Raw genomic sequence first — 26830 nt, forward strand, 5'->3', positions numbered from 1 at the left:
AGACTTGAGATATATAGAATTTGAAAGTCACAATATAAACACCAAGTGCAGAGTTTTACATTGCAAAGTCTGGAGATTTGGGGTCTATTTGAAATATATATTGGACCCCCAATATACAGTAGCTGTATATATTTACACAGTCCCCTGTATTTATTCACTGCTTCATTTTCTGCAAAACTGCCTTTCCCAGCTTCACTGCATTCTGGGTTGATAATGCTCTTCTCTTCTCTCTGTGTGTGTGTGTGCGCGCATGTGTGTGTGTGTGCAGAGGCTTTCAATTACTGTTCAAATGGATTCGTTTTTACCTTTGAGATGACAATCCCTCTGCCTTCCACATCTGAGCGGGGATCTGAGACTGCAGATCGCTCTCCTTTCAGATGTTCTTCTCTCTGTGTGCCGCCAAGAAGCCTGACAGCAGGAGCTCAATCTCTCAGATATTTATATACTGTATATTGCACTCACACGGAGCTGGTAGCGGTGGTGAGCCGCAGTCACAAAACTGTGGACTTCATCAGATGTTTTGAAGTTTAAAGGCAGAGATTGGAGAGTTCACTGATCAGGGGCGTTTGGTCATGACGAGGAATTCGCCTCAGTAACTAGACGTCGACAGCTGGTAAAGTGATTGGCTGATGTGAAATCGGGAGTTTTCTTTCTGCTGAACGGATTTGTATGGATCGCTGTCCCCAGGGAGAGTTCAGGGGTGAAAGGCCGAGCGGCGGACGAAGGAGTGGAGCTCTGTGTGTTTATCATGGGGACTTTCTGAACACTAGAGGCCAGGAGCAGTGCAGCACAGGCAGGGAGGCGTTAGTCATTGCCAGTCTACCAGTCTTCCAGAGGTCTGTACGCAAGCAGCTGCCCCTCACACTGTTTCTCAGGCCTTGCAGGTGATCGCCCTACCGCTGGTGCAGCCCTGTACACCTGTCCCTTAACCTGCTGTCGCATCTTACTGTGACTCTTTCCTGCACCGCAAATCCCACGCAGTCTCATCACACAAGTGTACAATCCCACAAGCTGTGGGCTCCCGACTGCCTCAGGTCACAGAGACACCGCTCCAGGAGCCTGGTGTTGCAGGTTCGAGTCTGTGTGCCATCACCACTGGGGCTCACCAAGCAGATGTGGACAATCGATTTGGGGTGTAACAGCAGCTTACTGGGCGCCTGAATAACTGAAAGGTTGTAAAAAAGAACCCTTCCATTCACCAATGATGGTGTGCAGGAGTCTTACAGGACAAAAATTAGCCAGATTTCTGCTGCACCTTCGAGGAATTATAGACTCTGCACACAGCTTCATATGAAGGAATGATTTTTTATGTAAATTGAATGAAAAAAATATTTTTATTACTGTGTCCAAAACTACTGCAAATGTTTTTTTTCCCGTTAATTTAGTCCTGGAGTGAACTTGAATACCATCTATAGATGGTGTTCCTAACCCAGCAGAAGCTGTCAGAGTCTGCACTGCGCCTTTCTTTTACCAGGAGGTAATGGAAACAAATTATTCCACAAGAGAGAAGAAAGCTGTAATTCATACATGGGCATTTGCTCCTGTGTTATGCTGCCTGGTTTCTAGCACCGGGGAAGAGTGGGATTGGCTCACAGGAGGGACCAGGAGCTCGGAACAGAAACACAAGGAGCTCGTTGACGGAGCCGGGCAGCGTGTCAACCGGCTGGACAACGACCCCGATCGGCAGAATGAAACTGAAATCCTCAGCTGCTTGAACTGTTTGACAAAGATTTGGAAGCACTAAGAATGACTTACTGTTGGGCAAAGAAGAAAACTGTTGTCCTCACTGGGTTAAGATGGAGATCGAGAGGACCCCAGTTTCATGAAGTGGCGGAGATATCGAGGAAAACTGCAAGACTCAGCTTTCCACCGATAGCTCCTGTGTTTGCATAGAGAAAATGACAAAGCGAGCCCACCTGTCAGAGACATTCATCTTCTGACGTCCATCGAGGAGCGCAGCATCTCTTAGCTTCATCCAACAAGTCGCAGAAGTTGCCAGTACACCACAACCCAAAGTACCCCGGCTGTCTAACACCCACCCGAACCTCACCACTCGGTGCATCTGGGCCACAGAACGCAAACTGTGTTCTGAACAAGCACCTGTACTGACTGAGCCACTTAGCAGGCACCTTTAGGTATTGTGAACTCATCTCTGCACTCAGCCTTTGGCTTCAGAAACCCCCTGCTGTAGGTGTAGAAGCTGCCAAGGCGTTTAGCAAATGGAACGCTGTTCTGTCTATCCTCAGACCTATAAAAAGATGCCCTGCTGCCGCTGTCTGATTCACAATACATCCAGCACACCAGTAACAAACCCCTCAGTTCTGCCCACTGTTTACTTAATATAGGGAAAATCATCCATATTTGGAGGTCATATTAGAATTTGTTTATGGCCATGCTATGAAAAAGTTGTCTTGTGCTGTAAGGAGCTTACGGCTTTCCTCCTCGGGAAAAATCAGCTAAAATGTCAGAGTGTGGCATCTTGTTGGCCTCTTGTCTGTCCGTGTTCAGAAATGTGCGATGATCTGAAATGCACGACCCAAAGGTGCAGGGCATCACCGCTGCCCGCTGACCTGGGCAGCCCTGTTCACACCCGTGACGAGGAAGCTGAGTGTTAATTATCCAGATAAGCTGTAAAAGCAGGAGAAGGAAAATTATTGACCCGCACTGATAAAATCTTTAACTTTATGTAAACCACTTGTAATATTTATTTCTTAACTCAGGTTTTTTCTTAGCGGGGCTAAAACTGGTTTAAAACTGCTGCCTTGCTGGCGTGACCATGACGTCAGTGCAGCTCTCTCCAAATTGGACAGCTGCGAGGGCACACGTGGCCGGCAGGCGTGTGACTAACTCACAGCACCAAGCGTCAGCTGAGGGCTAGACACTGTGCGCTGTGTGTTGATTGACACGTCTGATAATGAAAACAAAAAGAATTCGCCAAGTCAACTGTGAAAATTTCACGCTGAAAGGTGACAAGATATGGCGGGGAGAAAACTGGAGTTTGGCTTGGGAGGGCTGAACCGACAGTGTTTCTGTGCCCGTCTTGTTTAAAATTCAAGGCTTTTCATAGACGCGTTTCAGTGTTATTCTCCATATTTGGGCATATTAAACTCTTCTTCTGCGTTCCCTGGATTTTAAACCAGCACTTGTTACTTGTTACCAGTGGCTGTGGTTCTCATACTTGATTGGAGTAGCTGTGAAACGTTCCCCTTGTCTTCCTGTGAGCCGCCGTCCTCTGATTCGCACGGAGCTCGAACAGGCCCAGGGGAGTCTGACCGCCTGTTCTCTCTCTGTGTGCTGACAGGCATCGAGCAGACCATCGAGCAGGAAGAGGGCCTCAACCGCTCGTCTGCAGACCTGCGGATACGGAAGACACAGGTAAGGGGCTCAGCAGCCCTCAGGGCACCCAGTCATGTGACTGAGACTTGGGTTCAAATCCATGGCCTCGTATACATAACAGCACCCGTCCATCCATTCATTTTCTAACCACTTCATCTAATTTACGGTCAGGGAGAGCCAGAGCCTGTCCTGGCAAGCAACGGGCACAAGGCAGGGTGCCCCCTGGACAGCACACTTGTCCATTGCAGGGCAGATAGACACACACACACACTCACGCCAGGGCCGGTTTCCCAGAAGCCAGTTCTCCTGCCAGGATGTCTTCGGACTCTGGGAGGAGTCCCATGTTTACACAGGGAGAACATATGAGCTCCACACAGACAGCGCCCAGGAATTGAACCCTGGGCCCCAGCAGCGAGATCCAGCATTGCAAACCACTGCACCAATGTGCCACCCAGCAACACCATGCTTAATTTAATAGCTTAACAGGCAAGGAACAAATAGAAATAAAAGCTGGTGAAAGCTGAAATTAAGTGTCTGTTTCTACTCTCACTACCTGGGGCTAAAGATTTAATTTGCATTGTTGGATGATTTCTGTTTCTTAGTCAGCTGCTAGGTGATTAGAAAAAGGACAGTAAAGACACTATACTCCTCTAATTACATAAAAATTCAAATACACCTCTGGTTACTTTGCACACTGAGATTTTTCGAAGACAGCAAAGAAAGTGATGGATTGTATTAAATTGCCTTCAGGGGACAGAGGTATGACGAACAAGTCTGTCAGCACTCTGCCCTTCTTCTCTGTGCTGTGCGTGGAGATGTGCTATCAGATGGCTGTTGAGCTGTCAGTCGATATGTTTTATTAGTACAGAGACAAGCAATTCATCCGAGCCAGAAATCTGGCGGTTGTTTATATACAGTTCCTGTGCGTTAAAGCACAGTCTGTGATGGTCAGTGCCGTTGCCTGAAATGATTAATAATTTATTTGTTTAATGGATTAATTTAATACATTTCATGCAATTGAAGAGTTAAAATGATCGATTAGGGAGACTTCATGATTTGATATTCCTGTGCCCATTCTCCAGTTATGTAATCAAATTTTAAAAAAAGCATTTTTAATGGAAAACAACTGCCTTCGATTAAACTAAGCAAAAACGATGCCTTTGTGGGAAATATCTCATGTATTTCTCTCGCTAGGTGATCCCATTTATTTTATTCCTTCCCACAGGGTGCTGATTAATCAGTACAAATTGTTGCAGCTGTTCTTCTAGGATTCATTCATTCCTTTCTCTAATAATTTGGAAATATTTGCATTGCAAAGCCTCTCTGTTTGGAGTCAACAATTAAAGACTCATTTTTCTGGCAGTCTGTGCCCAGGTGGGGAGAACAAGGACTGTCAGGAGCAATCATAACGTCAGAAGATCAGCTCCCAGAATCAAGTGTACATTAATCACTATCGGTTCATTCCTGAAACTGAACTGACAGCGATGTCATCACGGCCCCGAGCCACAGTCTCGGGCAGCTTTCACTGATCTCCAAAGACCTGCTGCACGTTCGTCAGCACCCACCTTTTACAGCATGGGCTACATGTACGCTCTGAAAAACCATTAAAGACGCATTGTCATTGTTTTCTACATTAACGTTTTCTTCAGTTGGTAAGTGACAATATGGGATTTTTGGTGATGCCTAAAATGAGCTGGCACCTGTCACTCCTGGCCACCCCTCTGACAAAGCCCCTGCCCAACACCGTCTTTAAGCCCTGCCGCTGCCTGGCACTGCAGGCTGGCGATGCGACCCAGGCTCCGCGGCGCTCAAAGCGAGACCCTTTACCAGCTGAGCAGCTCAGGGGTCTGCTGCTGTTCTTCAGATTACAGTGTCCCTAACCCCCTTCCCAAACGTGCCGTCCCAGAGAGTCAAGCCAGCACGGTAGTGTGTGCGTGCATTCCTTGTCTCAAAATGCATCAGCTCTATTGAAGAATTCCCTCTCACAGTTTATCATCAGTCAGGTACAAAAGCCTAATTTATTGGGAAAATACTCCGTACCTTTTCACTTTGCCTTCCTCTTCAGAGTTTATGAGAAGGCGATCCATGCCGAATTCTGGGAAGGGTTCTGGCAGGGGAGGTTGAGCTGCACGCTCCATCTGCAGGGTCTCTCGTGTTCCCTGGCTCAGCAGTCGTCTGCCAGGCAGCTTGTTGAGAGTGGAGTGGGATGCTGGCAGTCTTCTGTGTCACATGCTGCCACTTGCCTCTGTCCCTCACACTGCCGCCGAGCAGCAACCCAGCGCTCCCAGGGTGACTCAAGTCCCAGCCCCGCTGCCTTCCCAAAGCCCCTTCATTCCGAAATAGTGCCTGAACCAGAGGGCTTCAGGGCAGCAAACATGGTCAGATTTCTTCTTCCAGTGAGTGAGGAGCAGAACCAGAAAAGTCATGGTAGCAATCTCTTCCACAGTGTAGCAGGATCACATCTCTTCCACGGTACTGTCAACAGTGGATCACATCTCTTCCACAGTACTGTCAACAGTTGATCAATCTCTTCCACAGTGTAGAAGGATCACATCTCTTCCACGGTACTGTCAACAGTGGATCACATCTCTTCCACGGTACTGTCAACAGTGGATCACATCTCTATGTGTAGGGCAGGGCCTAGGATACTGCACATTCTTTATACTTACACAAGTGTGTCAATGGATAGGTGAGGTAGAGAAACACCGAGGTAGCTGATGAGCACAACTAGATGGTTTTAATGATGAACATTCCTGTACAAAGAGAAAGCTTCAACACCGGCAATAAGCAAACACAACTGCTGTATTTCCTTCTGCATCGCGGTCTGTACTATAAACATTATGCTTGTACGCAATGGAACTTGATTCGGAGGTGATTCATTATCTTGAGAGGGCAGCGCCATGACGTCAATGTATCTCATTTCTGCTCCTGTTTTTCTCCTGTTGTCCCAGCATTCCACCCTGTCCCGCAAGTTTGTGGAAGTGATGTCAGAGTACAACGCCACCCAATCAGATTACAGGGAGCGCTGCAAGGGCAGGATTCAGCGACAGCTGGAGATCAGTAAGTCGTGTGGCTTCAGTCCCTGGACTGGAGCCACACATATTCATTATAACAGGTGTTATAATATATCAACTGCAGAAACTTTTACGCACATATTTTCCTGATGAATTGTTTGCTTATTCCATTCAAGCAGTAAAGTAAAAATTGCTATTTGATCTGAAAAAGTAGCTTTGCCTTCCTTGAGCACCAGTAGATGAAACCTGATAATCTGTATGAAGAGTTTATTTCACCTCCTGCAAGCAAATCGTGTTTTCTTTCATTCCCTTTTACAACGTGATGCTTAATCAATACACATTCTCGCGGGCAGTTTTCATTTTGAACCTGGGCCGCCTCAGCTTGTTTCCCTCTGAGCTGCTTCCTGACATCACTGTCCAAGATAGTGTCCTGAGTGGTTTCTGTGACTTGATCCTTGGTGGTTGTCCCAGCCAGCGCCAGAGCCCTGGTTTCTGTCAACGTTCATTCACACAAAGATAGTCGAGTATCATCACACACATGCTGGGGCTGCATGGGGTGAGAGACAGTCCCTGACTGAATTCTACTCACAGCCTGCCTTCTGTAACTGGTTTCCAGTTCTGCTGTTTTAAATTGTGATATTTTCTTTGTTTAAAATTGTAATAATGTTAACCCATTTTCGTAGTGTCCATTTCAGTCCAGTAGAGTGTTAACAGTGTTTGATTTTTACTGTCCATTCAATCTTACATGTCACTTTAAATCAGTATCTACGTTACATCCAGTAAAAGAGTGGAATTAGTGACTAATGAGTTCACTTATTGGATCAAGTGTAATTAGTCTTCTGACTAATTAAGAGATAAGGTCCAGTGAAAGCCTGCAAACCACATGGACATGTGCTCTGTGTGATAACAGTCCCCCTCCTTCTCTCCGAGGACACTGACCACAGGAAGCTTCACTTCAAAATGACACCACAGCAGTACTGAGCAGTGACACCGACAAGTTCCAGTATATCCACACAAGCATGAGAACAGACTCTCTGTTCCCAGCAATCTTCAGTCATTCCATTATTAAAGTCTCGAAACAGGCGAATTATCTAATTAATTATGATGGTTAAGAATCTGAGCGCGTGGAATGTTAAATGAAACCTGAAATTGCTTATCAAGCTGAACAGATCCTAAACTATTCTGTTCTGCACAAGAAATCCAGATCAGATTATGTAATATCTTGTAATATCGCGCAGCACAACACGCCTCCCCTCTTCGCGTACCGCTGAAGCCTCTAGTAGAGGGAGCAGAGACTGACGCCGGGCCTGGCAGCAGCCCAGTGCCAGCTGTCCCCCTGGCAGTGCCCGCTGCGGCCCAGGAACAGAGCTGTGCCTTGTTTGCCCTGGCCATCTGGGGCTCTCCAGGGCCGCCCCTCTGCCTGCGACAGCCAGGGGAAAAATCACGGCCAGGACTGACTGCATCTGCTGTCCCCCGCGGGCCCCAGCCCCCATGTCCACTTCCTTCCTCTTCTTGGCACGGGAAACGGGACAAGAAACCAAATCCTCTGTGATCCGGCACTTTCAGATCCCTCCGTCGTACAGAATCTGCCCGATCTGAAATCGTCTAGTCAGTCACCAGCAGGTCCCCTTGTCTTCCTCTAGTTTCTGCTGATTCCCTGCACGGTGAAAGCTTCAGCTCAGCCCCAGAGGGCTCCAGTTTCCATAGAAGGTAGATGCCTACAGCAGTTGCAGTGATATTACAAGGACAGATCTTGAAATCACAAAATTGCATTCATGGTATAAGTGCTATAATATATCTATGCAGTTTTTCATCACTGTGCTGCTTATCTCCACGATGCTCCGCTTGGGTTTTCGGCTGACTTAGGAAGTGATTCCTTTGTTGTTGCAGACAGACTGCCTCTGTACCTGGTTGTAGTAAATGACTGTATTCTAGCTCCATTAGAGATCAGTTAGAGATTCTGCACTTATTGTCCAAGCAGCTATAGTGAAGTGATCTAGGCTGACATGCTGTCAGGTCAGTGGTTATTACCTCCTGGATGGTGTGTGTGACATCTAACAGGGGCCGTGTTGTTCTTCCAGTCTGCATTGATCACTGAGATTTGCATTGCAAGTTCCCTTTGATCCATGTGGTGGAACTGTGGTGGTTGTCTCAGGCTGAAGTGCATTCAGTACGGGGCAATGTCAGACCCAGGTCCTCCTACTAAACATCTTTGAATATGTGAGGCAGCACCTTTTTGGTTATTGCGAACTGTCCAACTTGCAACAAACTGTGTACATTGCCTTGGAAAAACGTGTGGCAGGATATTTATTGCTTATGTGTAAATTTTTCCTTAACTTAAATAATTTTCCAGAGCGACTGAATGGTGTTCCACTGTCACACACTGGTTTAACAGGACACTAGGCACACTATAATGGGACCTTTAACAAGGGCTTGTCCAGGACAGGGGACACACCAAAACACACAGCCAAGAGGATACAACCAGTGGTCTTTATTTAAAATGAGGGAAACAAAATAAATCTACCACCAAGCAAAACAAAATCAAACAGAAGCCTAGCTCTTCTTTGAATTTCTAACTGATGCTTCTTCACAAATTCCCTATCTGTCATACTGGGCAGCTTCAAAACAAACAATTCAGTCTCTCCTGAGACTCTTCTAAAAAGTCCAGAACTTATCAAATTCAGTTTCACCGAACTGACAGGACCCTTAGGTTCCACAGTCAGTCGTCCTCCCTCTGGTGAATGGAGTACAGAGAGGTTCTGACTGCTGTCCTCCAGACTGCAGATATCACTCCAACTGCTCTGCCTCCTGGCTGTTAAACTGTCACCTGACCACTTGTCTTCCTACAGCTGGTAACATGACTGGCAGCTTCTGGGGAATGTGGTCCAGATAAGGCTGCTATCTTGTGGGTACTGGCTGTGTCTTGACAGTGGCAATAAAAACAAATACTCAGACCAACCTTAACATTAAAAGCAGAGAACTGTCCTTGAAAGAAAACCCAAGCAGAAGCTTAAAAGTCATGCTACCTAACGGTGTCCATTCTCACCAATGCTATTTAAGTAATTGTGGCCTGACACTAGGAGTGATGTCGCTTCAAAGATGACATGTGGAGTCGCCGATCAGCACGAGTCAAAGTCCTCCTGCTGGCGTAGAGTCTGCAAAGTGAAGCAGGAGCCGCTCATGCTCCCTGAGGGAAAGTGCCCCGCTGCCTCCTGGGAGAAAAACAGACATCGTTAGACCAGAATCACAGTTCTCATCTGTGTCGATGAGCGATTAGCTGGCGATGTGGCGAGCGCCCAGAGAGTCTTCCGTCTGCCGTGAAGTGGGGAGCAGAGGAAGGAGAGAGGGCCAACAGGAGGGGGGTAACATGACACTGCCTCCAGCAAAACAGCCGATTGTTTTGGATCCCAGTTCAGTGCATGTTGATTAATAGCAGCGGATTTGGAGGTTAATCCCTTTCTGTATATTGATATACAACACACTGGTATCATTTCTCAAGAAATGAAATGATGGACAGGCCTTTCTCTCCCTTCTCCCCTGCCTCCCTCTTCACTAGTTCCTCTCTTTCCCTGTCACTGTCTCCTTCCTCCTGCCTCTGCTCATTGGCTTACTGTAGCAGGCCGTGTTTGCAGAGGCTTGAAAAGCCTCGCTTTGGGAAAGCCCGAGGCCAGACAGCAGCTCTGGCAGAGCGCACCGGCAGGCGCGTGGCCCCGGGAGAGCGCCACGGTCACACCAGCCTGCAGACAGGGAGAGAGAAGAAGCAGTACATCGTGCTGAAAAAACGCCTGTGAAGTGTTTCAGACAAATACAATTAACCTTTTACTAGAGTTTTGTAAATCTTTACCCAAGATCTTTTGGTTATTAAATATTCTAGAAATGTTAATATTTGCTCTCTGTGTTCCACACTGAAAAGCAGATCTAATTAAATAGGCAGCTTTGCAGGTACTGTATGAAATCAGGCCCAGCAGCCACATACTGGCCCTGGTAGGGCTTGTGAGCGGGTCACAGCTAACTCCGATGCGTGAGTATAACTTACTAGGAACACCTTTCTGCTGGGTAGTGTGGCAAAATTTTAATTTTAGTAACCCTGAAAGATGTTTGACAACATTGTCAAAGTTGAAAGATCACTTTATTGGCCATATACAGTACAATTTCTTGTATTAGGAATTTGTCTTTGCTCTCCATGAGACACACAGACAGGGAGAGAAGCTGGGGGTCAGAGCGCGAACCGGCAACCTTCCAGCCACATGATATTTTGTCATCTTTGACACCTTGTTTTTAGAGTTTTCTGATGCACTGTGAAGAGCGTCACCTGTTCGTCTCGCACTCCTCTTCCTCCAGGGATCTGACTTCATCGTGGGCTCTCCCTTTCAGGTGCTGACCAGGTGTCATTTAGCTGGCAAGCTCAGGAATACTGGTTAGCCAAACCCTACAGATGTCTGTGGGCATCTCCGCCAGCCATATTACACAGGTCCTGGCAAGATTACCCTGGAGGGACTGGGGCATTGGCTGAACATGCGAGAGACTTATTTTTCTTTTTTTGTTTGTTTCTGGAAGTGTTCTTGGAAAATAGCCCTGGGGTGAAGGCTGAGAGCCTGCCAGTTTTCCACGGATGTGTTTGGCTCACAGTTGGGAAGTGGATAAGCATGTAACACGGAGAGCCACGGCTGAGGCTGCTGTAATTCTCTGAGAGATTCCTAGATATGCGCAGGTCGACATAACTTTAACTGCATCAAGACCCTGAGAGCAGCCTGTTGCAATCACACGTCAAGCTATTCGCACCTGTTCCTTGAGCGTCAGTCACTTAAAGAAACCAATGACCAACATAACAAGTACTGTTTAATTGGTATGTGGTAAATTGTATTCTGGCTTTTTTGCTAGTTTGCATCCAGAGGAACTTCTTAAGAATATAAGAGCAGCTACAGTTGAGATGCAGACATTCAGCCATTTAGCTGTCTTGGTACATGTAGGTAGTACAGTACCTACTGTGACTGATACAATCAAATGATCTAATCTATTGTATAGACATAGTCTGAGGTGGTGTGGGAGGCAGAGAATTAAACTGAACTACTGTATGTGATAAAGGCCTATAACTTGTCAGAAAAAGAATGAAAGGGCACTTTGAGACCCAGACAGATAGCAGAAGCCCGAGTATTAAAACTTTGGCCAGAGGAGATTACTGGTAGCTCAGAGAAACTGGAAGATTCCCAAATATGGACCTCGTTCCCCAAAGATTTCAGGAATTCAACAACAAGTAACAAGTAACGTATAAAAGCCACAGAAACACTGTGCTGCGGGGGCTCCAGTGTGCTGTAGAGTGTCAGGTTTGGAGGCCGTTTGCTGGGTAGTAATCTCTCCAAGTGAAGCTGGGGGAGAGAGAGTCAGGCTGCCTCCTCAGCAGCTGCAGTGTCCTGAGAGTTGTCTTCCCCTGTGCGGTCTCCATTTGTCTCGCAACACTTTTATCATAAAAAGTGCAGCAATCTGAAAGAAACTTATTCTTTTTAGAATCTAAAAGAATATCATTTTTATGTCTTTTTTTTCTATGGCACCACTCTAGTAAATTAACAAAGGGAAGTAAGTTCTGTAGCAGGATGACAGTTTCTGGTTTACAAGCCTTTGTACAAAAAGCACCAATGAAACAGAAAGCCAAACAACAGCCTTTCAAAACTCCCATCCCTGGGGTGAACATTATAGAAGAACCTGCATCTTTCAAAACAACCGAAATGGATCAAGCTGTGATATAATAGGAGTCCTAGTGGCTAGTTGTTCAGGGTTTTTAATCCGGTTTGCCCACTCATTTTAGCAATTCCAATTCTGCTGATTGAGTTATAAGAACAGACACTGTGGCTGTGTACAGTCTCCATATCAGTCAGCAGATGGTGTTGCAGGGAAAGCAGCAATCCCACAGCTACTGCGGGTCACATACAAATCATCAATTACTGATGGCTGAGAGCAGATGTGCGGCTCTTGATCAATACAGCAAGTAATTTGCTCAATTATGATTGTGGCCCTGCAGGATCTTCATGTTTTAATTTATAATGATCACTGAATTACTTCACTGAACACAGTATTATCGTAAATGTTCAAAAAAAACATTGTTCCTGGCTCTTCAGCTTTAAAGATTAAGGGTTATAACTTCTGGGACTAGCAGTCTAGTCATCCCAGGAAGAGATGCAGCCAGACTGGGAGACATGTTGACATGGCCTGTTAACTTAATTATACTGACATGTCCACTCGCGGTCCTGGGGGGCCGCTGTGTCTCCCTTCGTTGTCCCAAGGTATCCTTCACCTGAAGAGCTGGGAGAAGTTGTTCGATTGCTCCAGTTAATACCAGCTGACTTGGCATTCTGTCCTCCAGGACCAGACCTGGACAGGTTATTGAGGAAGGATGGATTCTATTGCTAATTTATTTTGCTGGTACTTTTATCCAAGGCAACATTTCCACCCTATATCCAGCTGGGTGTTGTAGGTACAAGTGTCTTGCTCAGGGGTACTATAGCAATGTCCCACGTGGGGTTCGGGCCCAGGTACAGTACAAGTGCACAACGCTGGCCGCTGCTCCACGCTGCAGGCCATGAAGTCCTGTTTTCACTCTGGCTTTATCCCTCCAGCTCTCCGTTCTGCCTTTCAACAGCTCTCGTGTTTCACCAGTAACATCAGTAACTGTAAACACATAGAAATGAGGTCTCAAGCTGAAATGCATTGAACTGATACAAAAACAAATGTTAAATGAGTATTAATGAGATCTGTGTGCTCAAACAGAGCCAGTAAAACAGTGTCCTCCTCAACTGTTTTTTCCATAGTTGCTCTCCATGGGTTGCTTAAGCAGTTTAAAGCCCTTTTCTCATTAGCAGTGTTGTTTTCCATTTTAATATTATAGTGCGATTCTGTTTATTTAGTGACTGTTGGAGTCTATTTTACAGGACTGTGTATGCAGTAGAAAGAAAACTGTAACTATCCCGTATCTCAGTATTTGGCTGTAAAGGCTTGTGGCACCAGGGTCTAGTGAGCTCGCCGCAGGCGCAGGGGGCGTGTCCTCATTGCCGTTGATTGGCGGGGTGGGTGTGTCCCCATTGATATCGTCCTGGGATGGAGGATTATCAAACCGATCATCACTATTGTGTCACTTTTGCTACATGGTGAACGGTCTCTAGCATTGCTGGTCACACCTCCACACACAGTAGCCACACGCTTGATGCAGCCATTACAGGTCATTTAGCAAGATCAGACTGTTACACTGATGCTACTCCATGGGATCCCCAACAGCTTGGAGGTTTCCCAGAAACAGATCTGTCCCGTTGATGGACTGGGACATCACCCGTCTCACACATCCCCCAGCCTCGAAGATGTTCTACAAAAATGACTCCGAACACATTAGAGGTGTTAACTGACATGCAGATATCTTGATTTAAGCGTGTTACCCACGGGCAGCCATTTGACATTTAAGTGTCTTTTCACAGAGCTGCAAACTGCTCTGCCCCTTTGAAGAGAGCGTGCATATTAGAGGATGCAAACCCTTTGATTGTTAATGCTGTCACACGCTGGCTCAGAGCTGCATGGAGCCAGCCGAGATGTAAAACCTCATTATCTAATTCCGTATGCTAATGTACATCCCCCTCTCCGGCTCCCCATCCCCCTCTCCATTACAAAGACATCAGTGCCATCAGCGCCTTTTCCTGCGCGAGAGGACCCTGTTAAAGAAGTCAGGAAGGGAAACTGTGGCGACCGGGGAGAGAGAGCGGGCATCGGGCAGTGCTGAGGTCTCCATGGCAACCTGCTGTAGCCTGTCAGCTGACAGGAGTTTGCACTGGTGGGGCAACGGCGGTGGGGGGGTGGGGCAGTGGGACGTGTCTTAAGGCTGAGAACGGCCTCCCCTCATTCACAAGCCTGTCTTGCTCATTTGGTAGTTTAATAGCTAAAGAGAATCTAGAATCTCCTCCCCACGTCTCAGTAGTCCGGTCTCACCCTAATGAAGGAGGTGAAGACGCATGTTTTGAACAGCAAGCTTTGTAGGGGTGGCTGGCAGTTGAACCCCCCACCCTTTAACGAGGAATGAGCCAGGGAGCTGCTGGACAAGTGAAGCTGGGGTGCAGGGGGGTGTGTATAAACAACTTTGGGCTTCAACCAGCTGGCTGGGAAGCCTGTTTCAGACACGGGTGATGTATAGTGTGTTCCTGCTACGACAGTATTTGCACATATCAATGTTACATTTCGTTCCTGTTCATTTGCCCAATCCATGATGTTCTGTAGTTTCCTTGACAATGTATCTGTTTTTCTGTTTTACTCTCCCTGTTTTCATTTTATCTCGTATTTACCTAGAAACCGCCCTAGTCAAAGTCACCAACGATCTCCTAATAGCTTCTGATTCTGGTTCTCTTTCCATACTCATCCTTCTTGATCTCAGTGCTGCCTTTGACACTGTTGACCATAACATCTTGCTTTCTCGTCTCGAGACTGTGTTTGGAGTCTCTGACACTGCCCTCAAATGGTTTAAGTCTTACCTCACTGATCGCTGTCACTTTGTCTCTCTCAATGGGTACAGGTCTGAAATTGGTCTTGTCAAGTCTGGTGTCCCTCAGGGCTCAATACTGGGCCCCTTGCTCTTCAGCATTTACATGTTCCCACTTGGTCAGCTTTTAAGATCACATGGCCTCAGCTTTCATTTTTACGCTGACGATACTCAAATATACATCCATACCAAACCCGACACTGATGTGGCTGTCTCTATTCTATCTAATTGCATCTCTGACATAAAAATTTGGATGACTCAAAACTTCCTTCATCTTAACTGTGACAAGACTGAAGTCATGCTTATTGGAACCCCCCATCAACTTCGTAAAGCCAGTCCTGTAACCCTGTCTGTAGATGGCTCTGTACTTGAGCTCCAATCAAAATTGAAAAACCTTGGGGTTATATTCGATTCTGGCTTAACATTCGACCCACATGTACAGCATACTGTCAAAACATCTTTTTTTCACCTTAGAAATATCGCAAGACTACGCCCTATGCTATCATTAACTGTGGCTGAAAAGCTGATCAACATATTTGTATTCTCTCGAATTGACTACTGCAATGCTCTGCTCCCTGGGGTATCTAAATCTACTCTGAACAAGCTGCAGTATGTCCAAAATTCAGCAGCCAGAATCCTGACCAGATCTAGTGCAAGTGTTCACATTACTCCTATCCTGGAGTCCTTGCACTGGCTTCCGGTCAAATTCCGCGTAGACTTTAAAATCCTCATGCTCACCTACAAGGCTTTACATGGCTTGGCACCTCAATACCTGTCTGAACTTTTATCGCCCTACTCCCCACCTCGCAACCTCCGCTCTTCAAATTCTGCCCTCCTTACTGTCCCCCAAGCCCGTCTACATTGTATGGGCGACAGGGCCTTCTCCTGCTATGCCCCCAAGCTCTGGAACTCCTTGCCCAAGGATATTAGAGAGTCACCTTCTCTAAACTCCTTCAAATCCAGACTCAAAACCCTCCTTTTCAGAAAAGCCTTTACTTAACTGGTTCCATTCTTCACCCCTCTGCTCTTCTTAATACCATCTTCCACGGTCTCCTCTATTGTTATTGTTGTATTGTTGTAATTATAATTGTGTCCTGTCTTGTGAAATTTTCTTATTTATTGTTGTAGTCTTCTTATTTATTGTTATTGTCATCCTGTAAAGCGCTTTGAGAAGCCACCTTTAAAGGCGCTATATAAAATAAAGTTTATTATTATTATTATAGATCACTCACTGTACCAGGTGGCATGGTGGAGCAGTGGCCAGCATTGCTGCCTCACAGCGCTGGGGCCCTGGGTTCGATTCCAGTCCTGGGGTGCTGTCTGTGTGGAGTTTGCATGTTCTCCCCATGATCAAATGAGTTTCCTCTAGGTGCTCCGGTTTCCTGAGTCCAAAAACATACTTGTATGTTAGCTGGCTTCTGGGAAAACCGTGCCTGTTGTGCTTGTGTGCATGTTTGTGTCTTTGTGTGCCCTGTGATTGTGTCCCATCTGGGGTGAACCCTCCTTGCACCCGGTTCTTGCTGGGATAGACTCCAGCTACCCCCCAAACCTCAACTGCATGAAGTGGTAAGGGCTTGGCTAGGTGGCTGCCCGTACCGGAATCTAGATTATTAAAAGAGCAGCAGGCCAAAAAAAGACGCCTGCAGGGTCCAATCAGAGGTTATGTCTCTTAAGAGTATGTGTTGTTTCTTGTCCCTTAAACAGTTTACAGTTACAGTTTGTAAGTGAGTACATTCCTTTGGATCGCTGTGGTTGTTAATTGGAGAATCAATCTTTTATGAGGGATCTTGTCAAAAGCTATTGGTAAATCATGTTATACTCTAGTTTTATCTACTGCCCTGTTCTTGTTCTGTTGCTTGTTCAAAGAATTGTGAGTTAATTATACAAGGTCTTGCCTTTCTGAATCCATGTTAGCTGTCACTTACGACTCCCACTGTTTCGTACCTTTTCTTCATGTTTAGCTGCAACTCTTGTTTCTGTCTCTTTTCCAGTAATAGAAGTTTTAATAGTACAAAAAATATATAGTTTTGATTGATATATTTCAGTAAGGTGGCTTCTCAGTTTCATATCAGTTTCTCACGCTTCTGTGGTGATGGTGACCACCTGTCCCCTCTCTTCTGTGGAGCTCACAGACAGCTGTTTCTGCAGCCGGGCGGTCCACATGTCCCACGCTCTCCCGGCCGGTACAGGACTTCCACACGTATGACCAAGCCCTTTGCAACTGGCGATTCTGTATTTGAAAAATATAAGAGGCAGTTCCACCTTAAAAAAGAAGGAATGATGCTATACTGTACGTGCTACAGCTGTCCACCGAGCTGATTTAAAATGCTTTGCGATGTGAGTGAGTGGGAAGTGGCTCTGAAAGGGTGAAATTGCACTGAGAGAAGGGGCCGTGAAATATTTATTGCACTTCTTCAGATAAGTGATAGGTTTATCCTGCTGCTGCTGCATCAGGACGCTCAAACTGAGGCTGTTTCTCAAGAGATGGAGGTGGATTCTATTAAAAATGTAGCATTCCCCAAAACCAGTGAGTAAGAAAGTGCTTGCAAACACACAGCATGAAGCCAAGGCCTCTGCCTTCTCCGAAGAGCAATCGCATAGCTTTTTGCAGTTTAACTAAAACATCTTTGGTCATGAAAAATACAAAATCTCTCTTTAAGTTTTCTGGTAGCAGGAAACACATGTAGACAAATGGGTTCAGGAGCTGGACTACAGTACAGACAGGTCTGGTTTTTCATGCATTAGTTATTGAAGAGATTTAGCCCAGGTGCTTCAATGAGTACTGTTTTGCAAACTCCTATTCCGCATCATGGGACTGTGTCTTTCCCAGGAGCTTCTGCCCTCACTGTGAGGCAGTGGGGTGTTGTTCAGAGAGAAGGTCCGATCTCATTGCCAATCATTTGGCATTCAGCAGTGGTTAGCATTGCAACCTTGCAATGGGGCTCTGGGTTCAATTCTGGACCTGGGCTGCTTTCTGCATGGGGTTTGTATGTTCTCCCTGTGTTGGCATGGGTTTCCTCCCACAAAACATAAGCATGCTTGTAGGTTTATAGGCTTCTGTGAAATATTGGTTCTGGTGTGAGTGTGTCTATGCGTCTGTCCTGCGATAAACTAGTGTCCTGTAAAGGGCCTGTCCTGCATTCGCCTGCTCCCCACCACCCTTTACTGGATAAACCAGTTGAGAAAAGGCATGTATGTAAAAACTGCTTCTACAAAAATCAGGACTGTTCCTCTGTGTCCCTGTTGAGATGGATTCAAACCAGCTCTGAGCTGTCAGCAGGTATATTTACTCTGCTTTTCCTGTCTCCTCACTTCAGGCCTGCTGGTTTTTTGTCCTTCTGCAAGTGCTCAGTCATGCAGTAGAGTGCTTTTGAATCTTCCTTTACTGTCTAATTATGTTCTATTCCAGCAGGTTTTGAAATCCCTACCCTGGCAGGGGGTGTGCTAACACACTGTACTTAATCCAATTTGGAATGTGCAATCGTACCTCTTTCTTAAGGGTGTTCTCCCCCAAACCTGCACCTCTGATGGCATCGGGTGGGGCTTGTTTCAGTGGCATTTTGCTGCAGTGTCACTGACTGGGCTATCATTTCCTCTCCTCCTGGATGGCTTTCCCACGTTGATTACAGCCTATCTGGCTTAGTGCTGCTCTTGAACCTCCAAAGGCAAGCAGTCTCTGTAGCTTTTCCAGAGCTCCGGCACTGAGAAATGTTTGTAAGACCTGATCTGCATGTTCAGTCATATTCCAGTGGCTAATACAATATTAGAAATAGTGTCACTCTTCAAGGGATGCTGGGTTTTACCAGTCAAAAAAGAAGGAGGTGAGGAATCTGAGGTATTTAGCGTGTTTGGGACTTTGACAGGCTCGTTTGGAGCGATGGTGGTGCTCATGGTTTCTGTGCTCTGTGAGGTACTTTTCAGTTGCAGTGGAGGAGGGAAGCTGATGTAATGTTTCAGAAGCAGATCGTAACAGCTTTGCTCTCATCCCTTTGAACCAGAATGGGTTTGCGATTAAGGCAAGAAAAAAAGCCTTTCCCAATTTTTTTTAAATTTTCTGTTAGCTTTTTTTTAATTTTCTACCTACCAGTTTGGAACCCCTTAATAACCAACCTACTGACATACCTGAAAAACCCACACCAGCCCCAGGACAAAACTCACACGTCCTCTGAAACACAGTACGGCTGTATAATTTCAGTGTAAACTCAGACAGCAGTTGATTAGGTGATGTGTCAGACCCAGTTCTAGCCCATGAGACTGGAAGCTTGCAGAGAAGAGATTCCTTTGAGATCCACCTCAGATGTGCTGGCACAATGTGTGTAATGAGTCTCCTCTTTTATTAATTCCTATAATAATGTTAAAATAATTCGGTTGACACTAATTACCATGACCTCACCTATGCAAAATGAAATGCATTCATTAAAAAAAGAAATGGCACTTCCTTTACGCGTGTTACCCTTTTCAGAACTATTGAGTCTCACGTGTGGCCTGTTCTCTCCTTCCTGAGTCAGCCTGGAACCTGGCCATTCCTCCCTGCTTGACATTGCATCCCCTGCTGCCAGAGATGAGCAAGGCGTCCTCTCATATGGCTCAGCGGTTCATGGCACCAAAGGGAGATGTGTTTTGATGACTTCCTCTCTCAGGAAATTGGAATAATTGAGAGAAGGCAGGATGCCGTGAGAGAAGAGGCCTGAACAGCGATAGATGCCACATGGGTAGAAAGCTCAGTGTCTGTGGTTTTCTTGCTTGGTGTTATTGAAGTGGTCAGTGGTCCAGACTCATCGGCCGTTTTTCTGGTGTTTCCACTGCTTGTTGTCTAATGCCTTACTAAAGTGATGACCTGTTGGCATGTCTGCAGAGCATAGGATCAGTACTGATGTTGACATCAAACTGCACTTATGCACTTATACAAAGATCAGCAAAGATCAGCTTCTCACTCCTTTCCCTGACCTGCTGTGCAGCGAGGCTGCTGTGTGTCACCAGTCAGGAGCTGCGCTTCACAGGTAGATGATATTTGTGCCCTCCTGTATGAATAAATCACTTTAAGATGAAAAGTTCTTTATAAATGCAAGGTATTATCATTGCAAACTCTGCTAATTAGAACCCTTGTAAAAGCAGGAAAGACTTGATGCCCAAAAGATAGTAAAACAACAAAAGAAAAATCAAATCTGGCACGAGTCACATGGACACATGCCTTCTCTGGACTGAGGGCTAGCTGTGTTGTGAAGTCTTGCTTAGGAAGTTTAATATCTTTGTTTCACTGATACTGTAGGAGATTTTTTTAGTAATGACAACGATAGCAATTAACTTTGCAAATGTGATTATCTACGTCTTGCATAAAGACGAGGAAGATGATGTCTAAGCTGACAAAGGCCAGGCTGAACCTTTGGACAGCCAAGCTCTGTTTTTATTTTAATAAACATTATTTTGAATTTTACCTTCAGAGTGAGTTTTAATTCTTTGTGCTTCTCTGATGTTGAAATTCTGACTGAATCTCGCCTAGTACATCATCATTTTTTATGTATTAATTCAACACCCCATACCTGTGTCCACTACAAGAAAAACAGGATTTGCTATGTGCTTGAATTTCCCAGGACATTACAGCTGGGTAAAAAAATCAAAGCAAGGGAGTCTGCTATGCAGGATCTGTCTTATATTATATCCTTGTTGATGCACAGTAGGCTTTGAAGATGCCACACATGCACGAGCTACATGCAACACTGACAGAGAGCTAAAAGCCGAGCAGAGTAGAGGGAGCAAAACTCTGGAAATGTCACTGACGGGCTATATCAGTATTCAGGCCATGAAAGTAATCACCACTGCACCAACTGCCTGAACCTGTTTTTCAGCCCTTGCAGTCAGGCCATGACGACTCCCTCTCTTTTCTTCCCGTTCTCTCTCCACCCCCTCGTGCCTACTGGCTTGATCAGAGGTTGTTAAATCACAGAAAGGAGGACGTGGCGGTGCTGCTTGAGTGAGCGTCCCCGGGGCTGTGCTCTTCCTCCCTGCGGACATCGGGCCGCTCTCAGCCGTGATGTCATCGTGCCCCTGTCGCACTCTAGTAAACAAGCCTGGAGTTTGCTGATCTTTTTCAAGGGCTTTCTGTGTGTGCCTGCCGTCACTGGCTAATAAAAGAGTCATTGGTTCTTTAACCGATGTCAATCAGGGTCTCTTCCGTCAGGACCTGGGATTTGTAATTTATCTGGAGGATGGAGCACAAGGAATCCCACTAACCTTGTGACAGCACAGCACCACAATGGCGAAGTTAGGCTTTGGGCTGCTCATCAATTGCAGCTATCCCTTGTATTGTTTAAACGTAGGGTTACATAAGAGCAAAAGAAAGGTTATCTGTGAGAAAAGGCCAGTCAGTCCATGTAGTCCATTTAGTAGTTCGTAGTTAATTGATCCAAGGAGCTCATAAAGCAGGTTCTTGAAAGAAGCCAGGGTATTGGCTTCAACAACATGGCTCAGAAGCTTGTCCCCTCCTCCCACACCCCTTTGTGTAAAGCAGTGTCTCCTGTTCTCGGTTTTAAACACCGCTGTTCGTTCTGAAACCCCCTGGTGTGCGTTTCCAGAAATCCACAAGTAGGATTAAAGTTCCCTACAGTTTCCCTGTGTTCGAGAGCTGAACACAGCTCCTGTCTGACCTCATTTTGGGCCCTGCAATTTCTTTTTCTGGGGCACATCATTCACTCATCCTCCCTGCCGTTCTGAAGGCCCCGTCAGAGCTGTGTGCTGCCCGCTCAGCAGAGGACCCTGCAGCTGTGGAAGCTAAGCTCTGACCCAGCCTGGTGCTGGGAGAGAGTGTGGGGCAGCAGTGGAGGGCTGTATTTCCCAGGGGGAGGTGTTGGGACAGTGATTGATCTCCATCCTGATCCCCACTAGGGGGGGAATTGCAACAGCTCTCATGTGTTTCCCTAGAGGTAGATGAAAAAGATCAAATTCAAAGCCCTCTGTTTTTTTTTCTCCTGCAGCAGGTGTTGCACATCCATTGAAATTAAAGACAAGCAATTCACTTGTGTCACAATTAGCTGTTGCGGGGGTGAAACTAATTGACCTTGAGCAGAGGCAGGTAATTAAAGTGTTCAGCAAGCCCTTATTGATTTGCACTGAGCTCCGCTGCCCTGATAAAGAGTATAGATACGGCACAGCCAAGGAATGCAAAACCAAGCAGACCCAAATGTTCGTGGAGAGGGATGACGTTTTCTGTGAAGGGTGGGAGAAGTATTTTAGGAAAAACAAGCAATTGGGAGTTCGTTTTAAAATACCATGGATCTGTATTCGTTAATATCAAGCACCTGGAAAATATGTACTGTATGTTTAAGAAAACAGAAGCTGTAAAAAATAAAATTGATCTTGTTTAAGCTGTAGACATCATCGCACTAGATAAGGAATGTTGCTGTCTTAATGATAAGTCATTAAAGCTTTAAAGGAAGGCAGCCTGTCAAGATATAAACATTGAAAATCAAAGCCTCTCGCTGTCTAAAATGAAAGCCTCTAGCTATGCTTTCAGGTGCGGTCTCTGTTCTGCACTTCGACTATGTGCTCTAACCCTGGTGACCCATGCCCTTGCTCCAGTTTGCAATCCTCTGCTGTTCTTCCATCTCAGACGTTGCTGGGCTGTCTGACAATGGTTCAGCCTCCTAATGTGCAGGAGCAGCTGTTTCAGGGAACGAGCAGGCATTAATGATGCGGTCGTCGCTTACGTGCTCAAGTTGTTAATTGTGAGAAGACAGGGGCACCTTGGCGCTGACAGGACTTTCTTGATGCTTTTGGGTCGACCTGAGCAGCTGGGCAGTGTGGGCTCTGATGGGTATTCTGGGATTGCTGACTATGGCCGGGAGAAGGGTTATTAAACAGGTTTACTGTACTTTGCCAGAAACCTACACATTTTTAAGATAAGAACAGGTCATTCAGGATCATCAGAGCAAATCATCATAGCTTATATCCTACACCAAATTCCTTTGCATAATTATATCAACCCAGGTTGTGTAAGACTCCAAATTAGCCTTCATTACATGCCACTGTCTGTCTTTATTTAGTCCATGAATGTGAACTCTTTGGGTAAAATAATGGTTTCCGGTTTTAGTCCAGCAAATGTGCTTCTAATAACATCTGATTCTTGATCCTCTTCCTCCTCTTGAACTTAAACTCGTCATCAAAATGACAGCTGACGTAATTCCTGCTTATGTGACTTCAAGTCATTAAAACTCATTGACCTGGAGTTCTTGCGTGTCGTTGCAGCTGGCAGGAACACGACTAACGAGGAGCTGGAAAGCATGCTGGAGAGCGACAACCCTGCCATCTTCACCTCGGGGGTGAGTCCTGCTACCCGTCTTCGCCCCTGGTAGCGCCAGTCTCTCGCTCGTCCACTTGCCTGCCTGCTGTAGTTTTCACTCCTGGGTCCCAGGAAGTACAAGCCGATGTTTTCTCTAGGCCACCCTGGGCCTTTATCTCTTTAGAACTGGAACTCAAGGGCTCCATGTCGTTGATTAAATTAAGAGTTAATTCCATCAGCTAATCAAGAACACCAGCAAATGAGTAGAACAGAGCTCCACTGTCTTTACATGGTTGAGCAGTAAAATATCGGAGGTTTTGACTACAAGTGGTGATTACGGTGATTAAACGAAGATTTGACACTGTTCAGAAGTTCCTGAGGTTGTGGTTCTGTTTTTCGTCCACTTTCTTTAAGTTCAGAGGTTTATAAGAGAGGTTCAGGAGTGGTTGAATTCCAATCTCACACATTTGCGCCTGTCTACTTATGTAAGTTTTCGCACCCAGGACTTCCCTTCACAGATGTTTCTCGCCCCCCTCCCCGTGTAGTCTTCCTCAAGCAGTGAGGGGCGTTTGGGCAGCTCTGACCTCGCAGCTGGGCTGCTGTTCCCTCCGCTAGTCGAGTCACACCAAACACCAAATACTCTCTACGTATTTCAGCCCTCTCTCACAATCTTTCATTTCTAACCAATTTATTGAAGCGAAATGTACGGAGGCTCTTAGAATTTTGCTCCCCCTGGTGCTGCGCCATCCCAGAGGGGCTGTGCCATCCCAGAGGGCCTGCGCCTCCGTGAGTCAGGAAGGCAGCCCAGCCAAATCTGCAAAGCCCTCTGGGATTGATGTGGATGAATGTGCTGCATCAACATGTGGAATTGCTGTTATTATCTCTCCCTGTTTGAGGGCGCTCAGTTTGTGAGACCACCAGCTCACACGTTCTACTCACTGCAAAACCAACTGATATTGCGCCAGATGCTTAACCCCTCAAACCTCTCCTGCCCTCTAATGTCGCAGGGAGAAAATAAGACAGCCTTTTTTCACTCAAGCTGAAGCCATCATGTTTTCGATGAAATGCATCAAACCCCTTTTACGTGCTCTGCACCTCCAGGTGCTGCACAGTGATCACACCCTTGTAAAGAACAGCAAATGAAAATATTTTAATTTCTCTGTTCGACTTTTCAGAACATTGAGAAAAAAACGCTTTCATCTCAAGAGGATCATTTTTAAAGATGGGTAACATTTCTAATGTCCATTCAGGCAGGTGTCTTTGAAACAAACATTTCTAAGGACAAATAGAAAAGATCCTAGATGTCTGCGCTGACGTTTGACTTATTTCACAGAGCTGGCTTTAGGAACGCCAGATACTCTATTTTAATCTAATGTGTCCTGAATTTCAATGGAGGCTTTTAAGTTGCATTTTTGGAAACAATTGAATTGCGTCTTTCTTTGCTGTTGGACCAGCTGCCCTCTTTGATCCCCTCTCTGGGTGTGAAGGCTCTTCAGAAGCTGTTTGCAGTGACGCTGGGACTTCCCAACCCGTCACGGCCCTCTGGAGCCCTGTGGAAGAGCACCACTGGCTTGTATCCCATGCCGATGGAGCAGAATGAGTTTTCCCGTCTTTCTTCTCTCCTCCTCCCTGCGAGGAGTGGGGCTTTCTCCCGTCCACACCAGCGTTCGCGGCGGGAGTTTTTAATATGTACATCACACCACCGTAGCCATGGCAACGCCATTCCGTTTGGAAAGCTGGTGGCAACAGGTTTCCATAAATCTGATCGATTCTGCAACCCCCCACCACCACCACCATCCATGCAGGAAAGACTATTTCACACCACAAATAAAGCAACGTTGAGTTTATAAGGCTTTGAAACAAGGGGCACTAGACAGGTGTGATGAGGAAGAGCCCGAGGAAGAATCCAGCGGCTCTGTCCGCGTTCTGGCTCTCCCCCAGTAAAGGATCTAGATCCATAAAGAGATCCCCGAGATCAACCCACAACCCTCCCCTCCCTGCTAGATACTAGCAGCTGATCGGAACATCATCTCCTGCCCAGTCTTCATCATACTGCTGTCTGTCAACGTCCGTACAAGCAGGCAGAGGTTATATTATCATTTATTAAAAGAAACCAGCTGGCTAAAGGCTTTATCTATCTGAGCTTACAGTTTAAAGTGCAGTTCTAGACATTTTTTTTATTTTTTAGCTGAGTGTTTCTGGCTTGTGGGTAAACTGTGAAGTAGTGAGAAGTCAGTCTGACACGTTGCAGGAGGTGGCGCAGACACACTCTCACAGCAGGGACCTGTGTGATACAGTACAGGCGTCTGCAGAAAGTCAGGTTCCAGTTACTGTAGGGCTCCAGCCGGGACAGAAGGGGGAGAAACCACGATGAAGTCAGATGGGGAGGAAAGACCAAGGGAGAACCAAAGAGAAAAACGAGACAAAGCATCAGCTAAGCTATTAGAAACAAGGTACACTACAGCCACTGCACTGGAAGGCAATTACAGTGTTACTGGAATCACAGAAACATAGCTGACTGCAACCACTGGGCTTGAATGCAGCACTGGTGGATACGCCCTGCTCTGGAGAGACAGGAGAGATTGAAGAGGGGGGCGGTGTAGCTCTGTAGGTCAAAACAAGACTTCGGATACAGGAACTAAAGCCTGAGGAATCAAGAGTCTCTGAATCTGTGTGGATTAGGCTCGTTGACAAAACATTCCAAAGGTATACGGTTAGGAGGATGGTATCAAATTCCACAAGCAGGCATTAATTGTAATTCAACACTGTATAATGAAATTAAGAATTTGTGTAATAATAACAACTTTTATTTATAAAGCACCTTTCCAAACTCAAGGACAGGACAAATTTATCCCACAAGTGAATAAATACCAAACTAAAAAACGGTATCAAATCATTCAACAAACAAGAACAAATAGAACTTTATATATCTAAAATGATAAAATTATTTTAAAAACAACAGGATCTAGTTAAATGTACTGCAAGCACAGGTAAAAAAAATAGTTAGGCCAAGAGAGAAATTTAAAGTAAATTGCAACAGCAAAATAACTGTTAAGGATGAAATAAAATCTGGAAAAGGTTCCTGCTGTTCAGTGTTAGATTAAAAAACTTTTGTCACTGTACCATGACAGAAAGCCGTGATGCTCTGGAAAGCGATAGAAAATAACAGCAAGAATAAGTCCTGGACTGAAAGACTTGTCACACAATCTGAGGTTAAAAAGAATGCAAGTCTAGGAAACTAGATAGCGTTTTGAACGAGGTGTGTGTGATGGCAGAGTTAACCCACAGCTACTTCAGGCTCAGTGTGGACTTAAGAAATCCCAGGTGGCTGGTTAAGTATTTGTGTAAGAGTCAATGCTTGACACAGAGCTCTACATTTAGGAAGTTGGAGCTGGAGACATACTGTACATCTCACCTATAAATAGAAATGATTCAGATTTGCTGAACACCTGGGATTAACTCCCAATAAAGTACAGTAACATGCTGTGTAAGAAATCTAAGCAATGAAATCGGAGGTGTCTGAGTGTGGCAGATCATGAGATCGTTGGGAAGTGATGATTAAAAGTGGGAACTACAGTCACATTCCCTGTCTCTTCTGCAAGCGGGGGGGTGGGGGAAGCACCCGATGAGCACAGCTCCACAGCACAGTCTTCAGGACTCGTTTCTGTTTCCATCCAGGCGTATGGTCGTTTATTT

The 26830-nt window shown here is 45.8% G+C and overlaps 1 protein-coding gene and 1 long non-coding RNA gene across 3 annotated transcripts in view; one reads left to right on the top strand and one right to left on the bottom strand.

Moving 5' to 3' along the window:
* The window catches only part of stx1a (syntaxin 1A (brain)), a 104918-nt gene that overhangs the window by 56652 nt on the left and 21436 nt on the right, over nucleotides 1-26830 (top strand). For both annotated transcript variants that reach the window (XM_088615840.1, XM_088615839.1), the window contains exons 6-8: nucleotides 3302-3375; nucleotides 6288-6396; nucleotides 23101-23174. In XM_088615840.1, the coding sequence (XP_088471966.1) occupies nucleotides 3302-3375; nucleotides 6288-6396; nucleotides 23101-23174 (257 nt within the window). The remainder of the gene's footprint in view (nucleotides 1-3301; nucleotides 3376-6287; nucleotides 6397-23100; nucleotides 23175-26830) is intronic.
* Nucleotides 1059-5580, bottom strand: LOC148643692 (uncharacterized). Its single transcript, XR_015929016.1, has 3 exons — nucleotides 5377-5580; nucleotides 3179-3354; nucleotides 1059-2628 (listed from the first exon to the last, which is right to left on the bottom strand). It is a non-coding gene; the product is annotated as an uncharacterized LOC148643692 (long non-coding RNA).

This window comes from Lepisosteus platostomus, chromosome 22 (assembly GCF_059453375.1).
Source record: "Lepisosteus platostomus isolate fLepPlt1 chromosome 22, fLepPlt1.hap1, whole genome shotgun sequence".
NCBI lineage: Eukaryota > Metazoa > Chordata > Actinopteri > Semionotiformes > Lepisosteidae > Lepisosteus > Lepisosteus platostomus.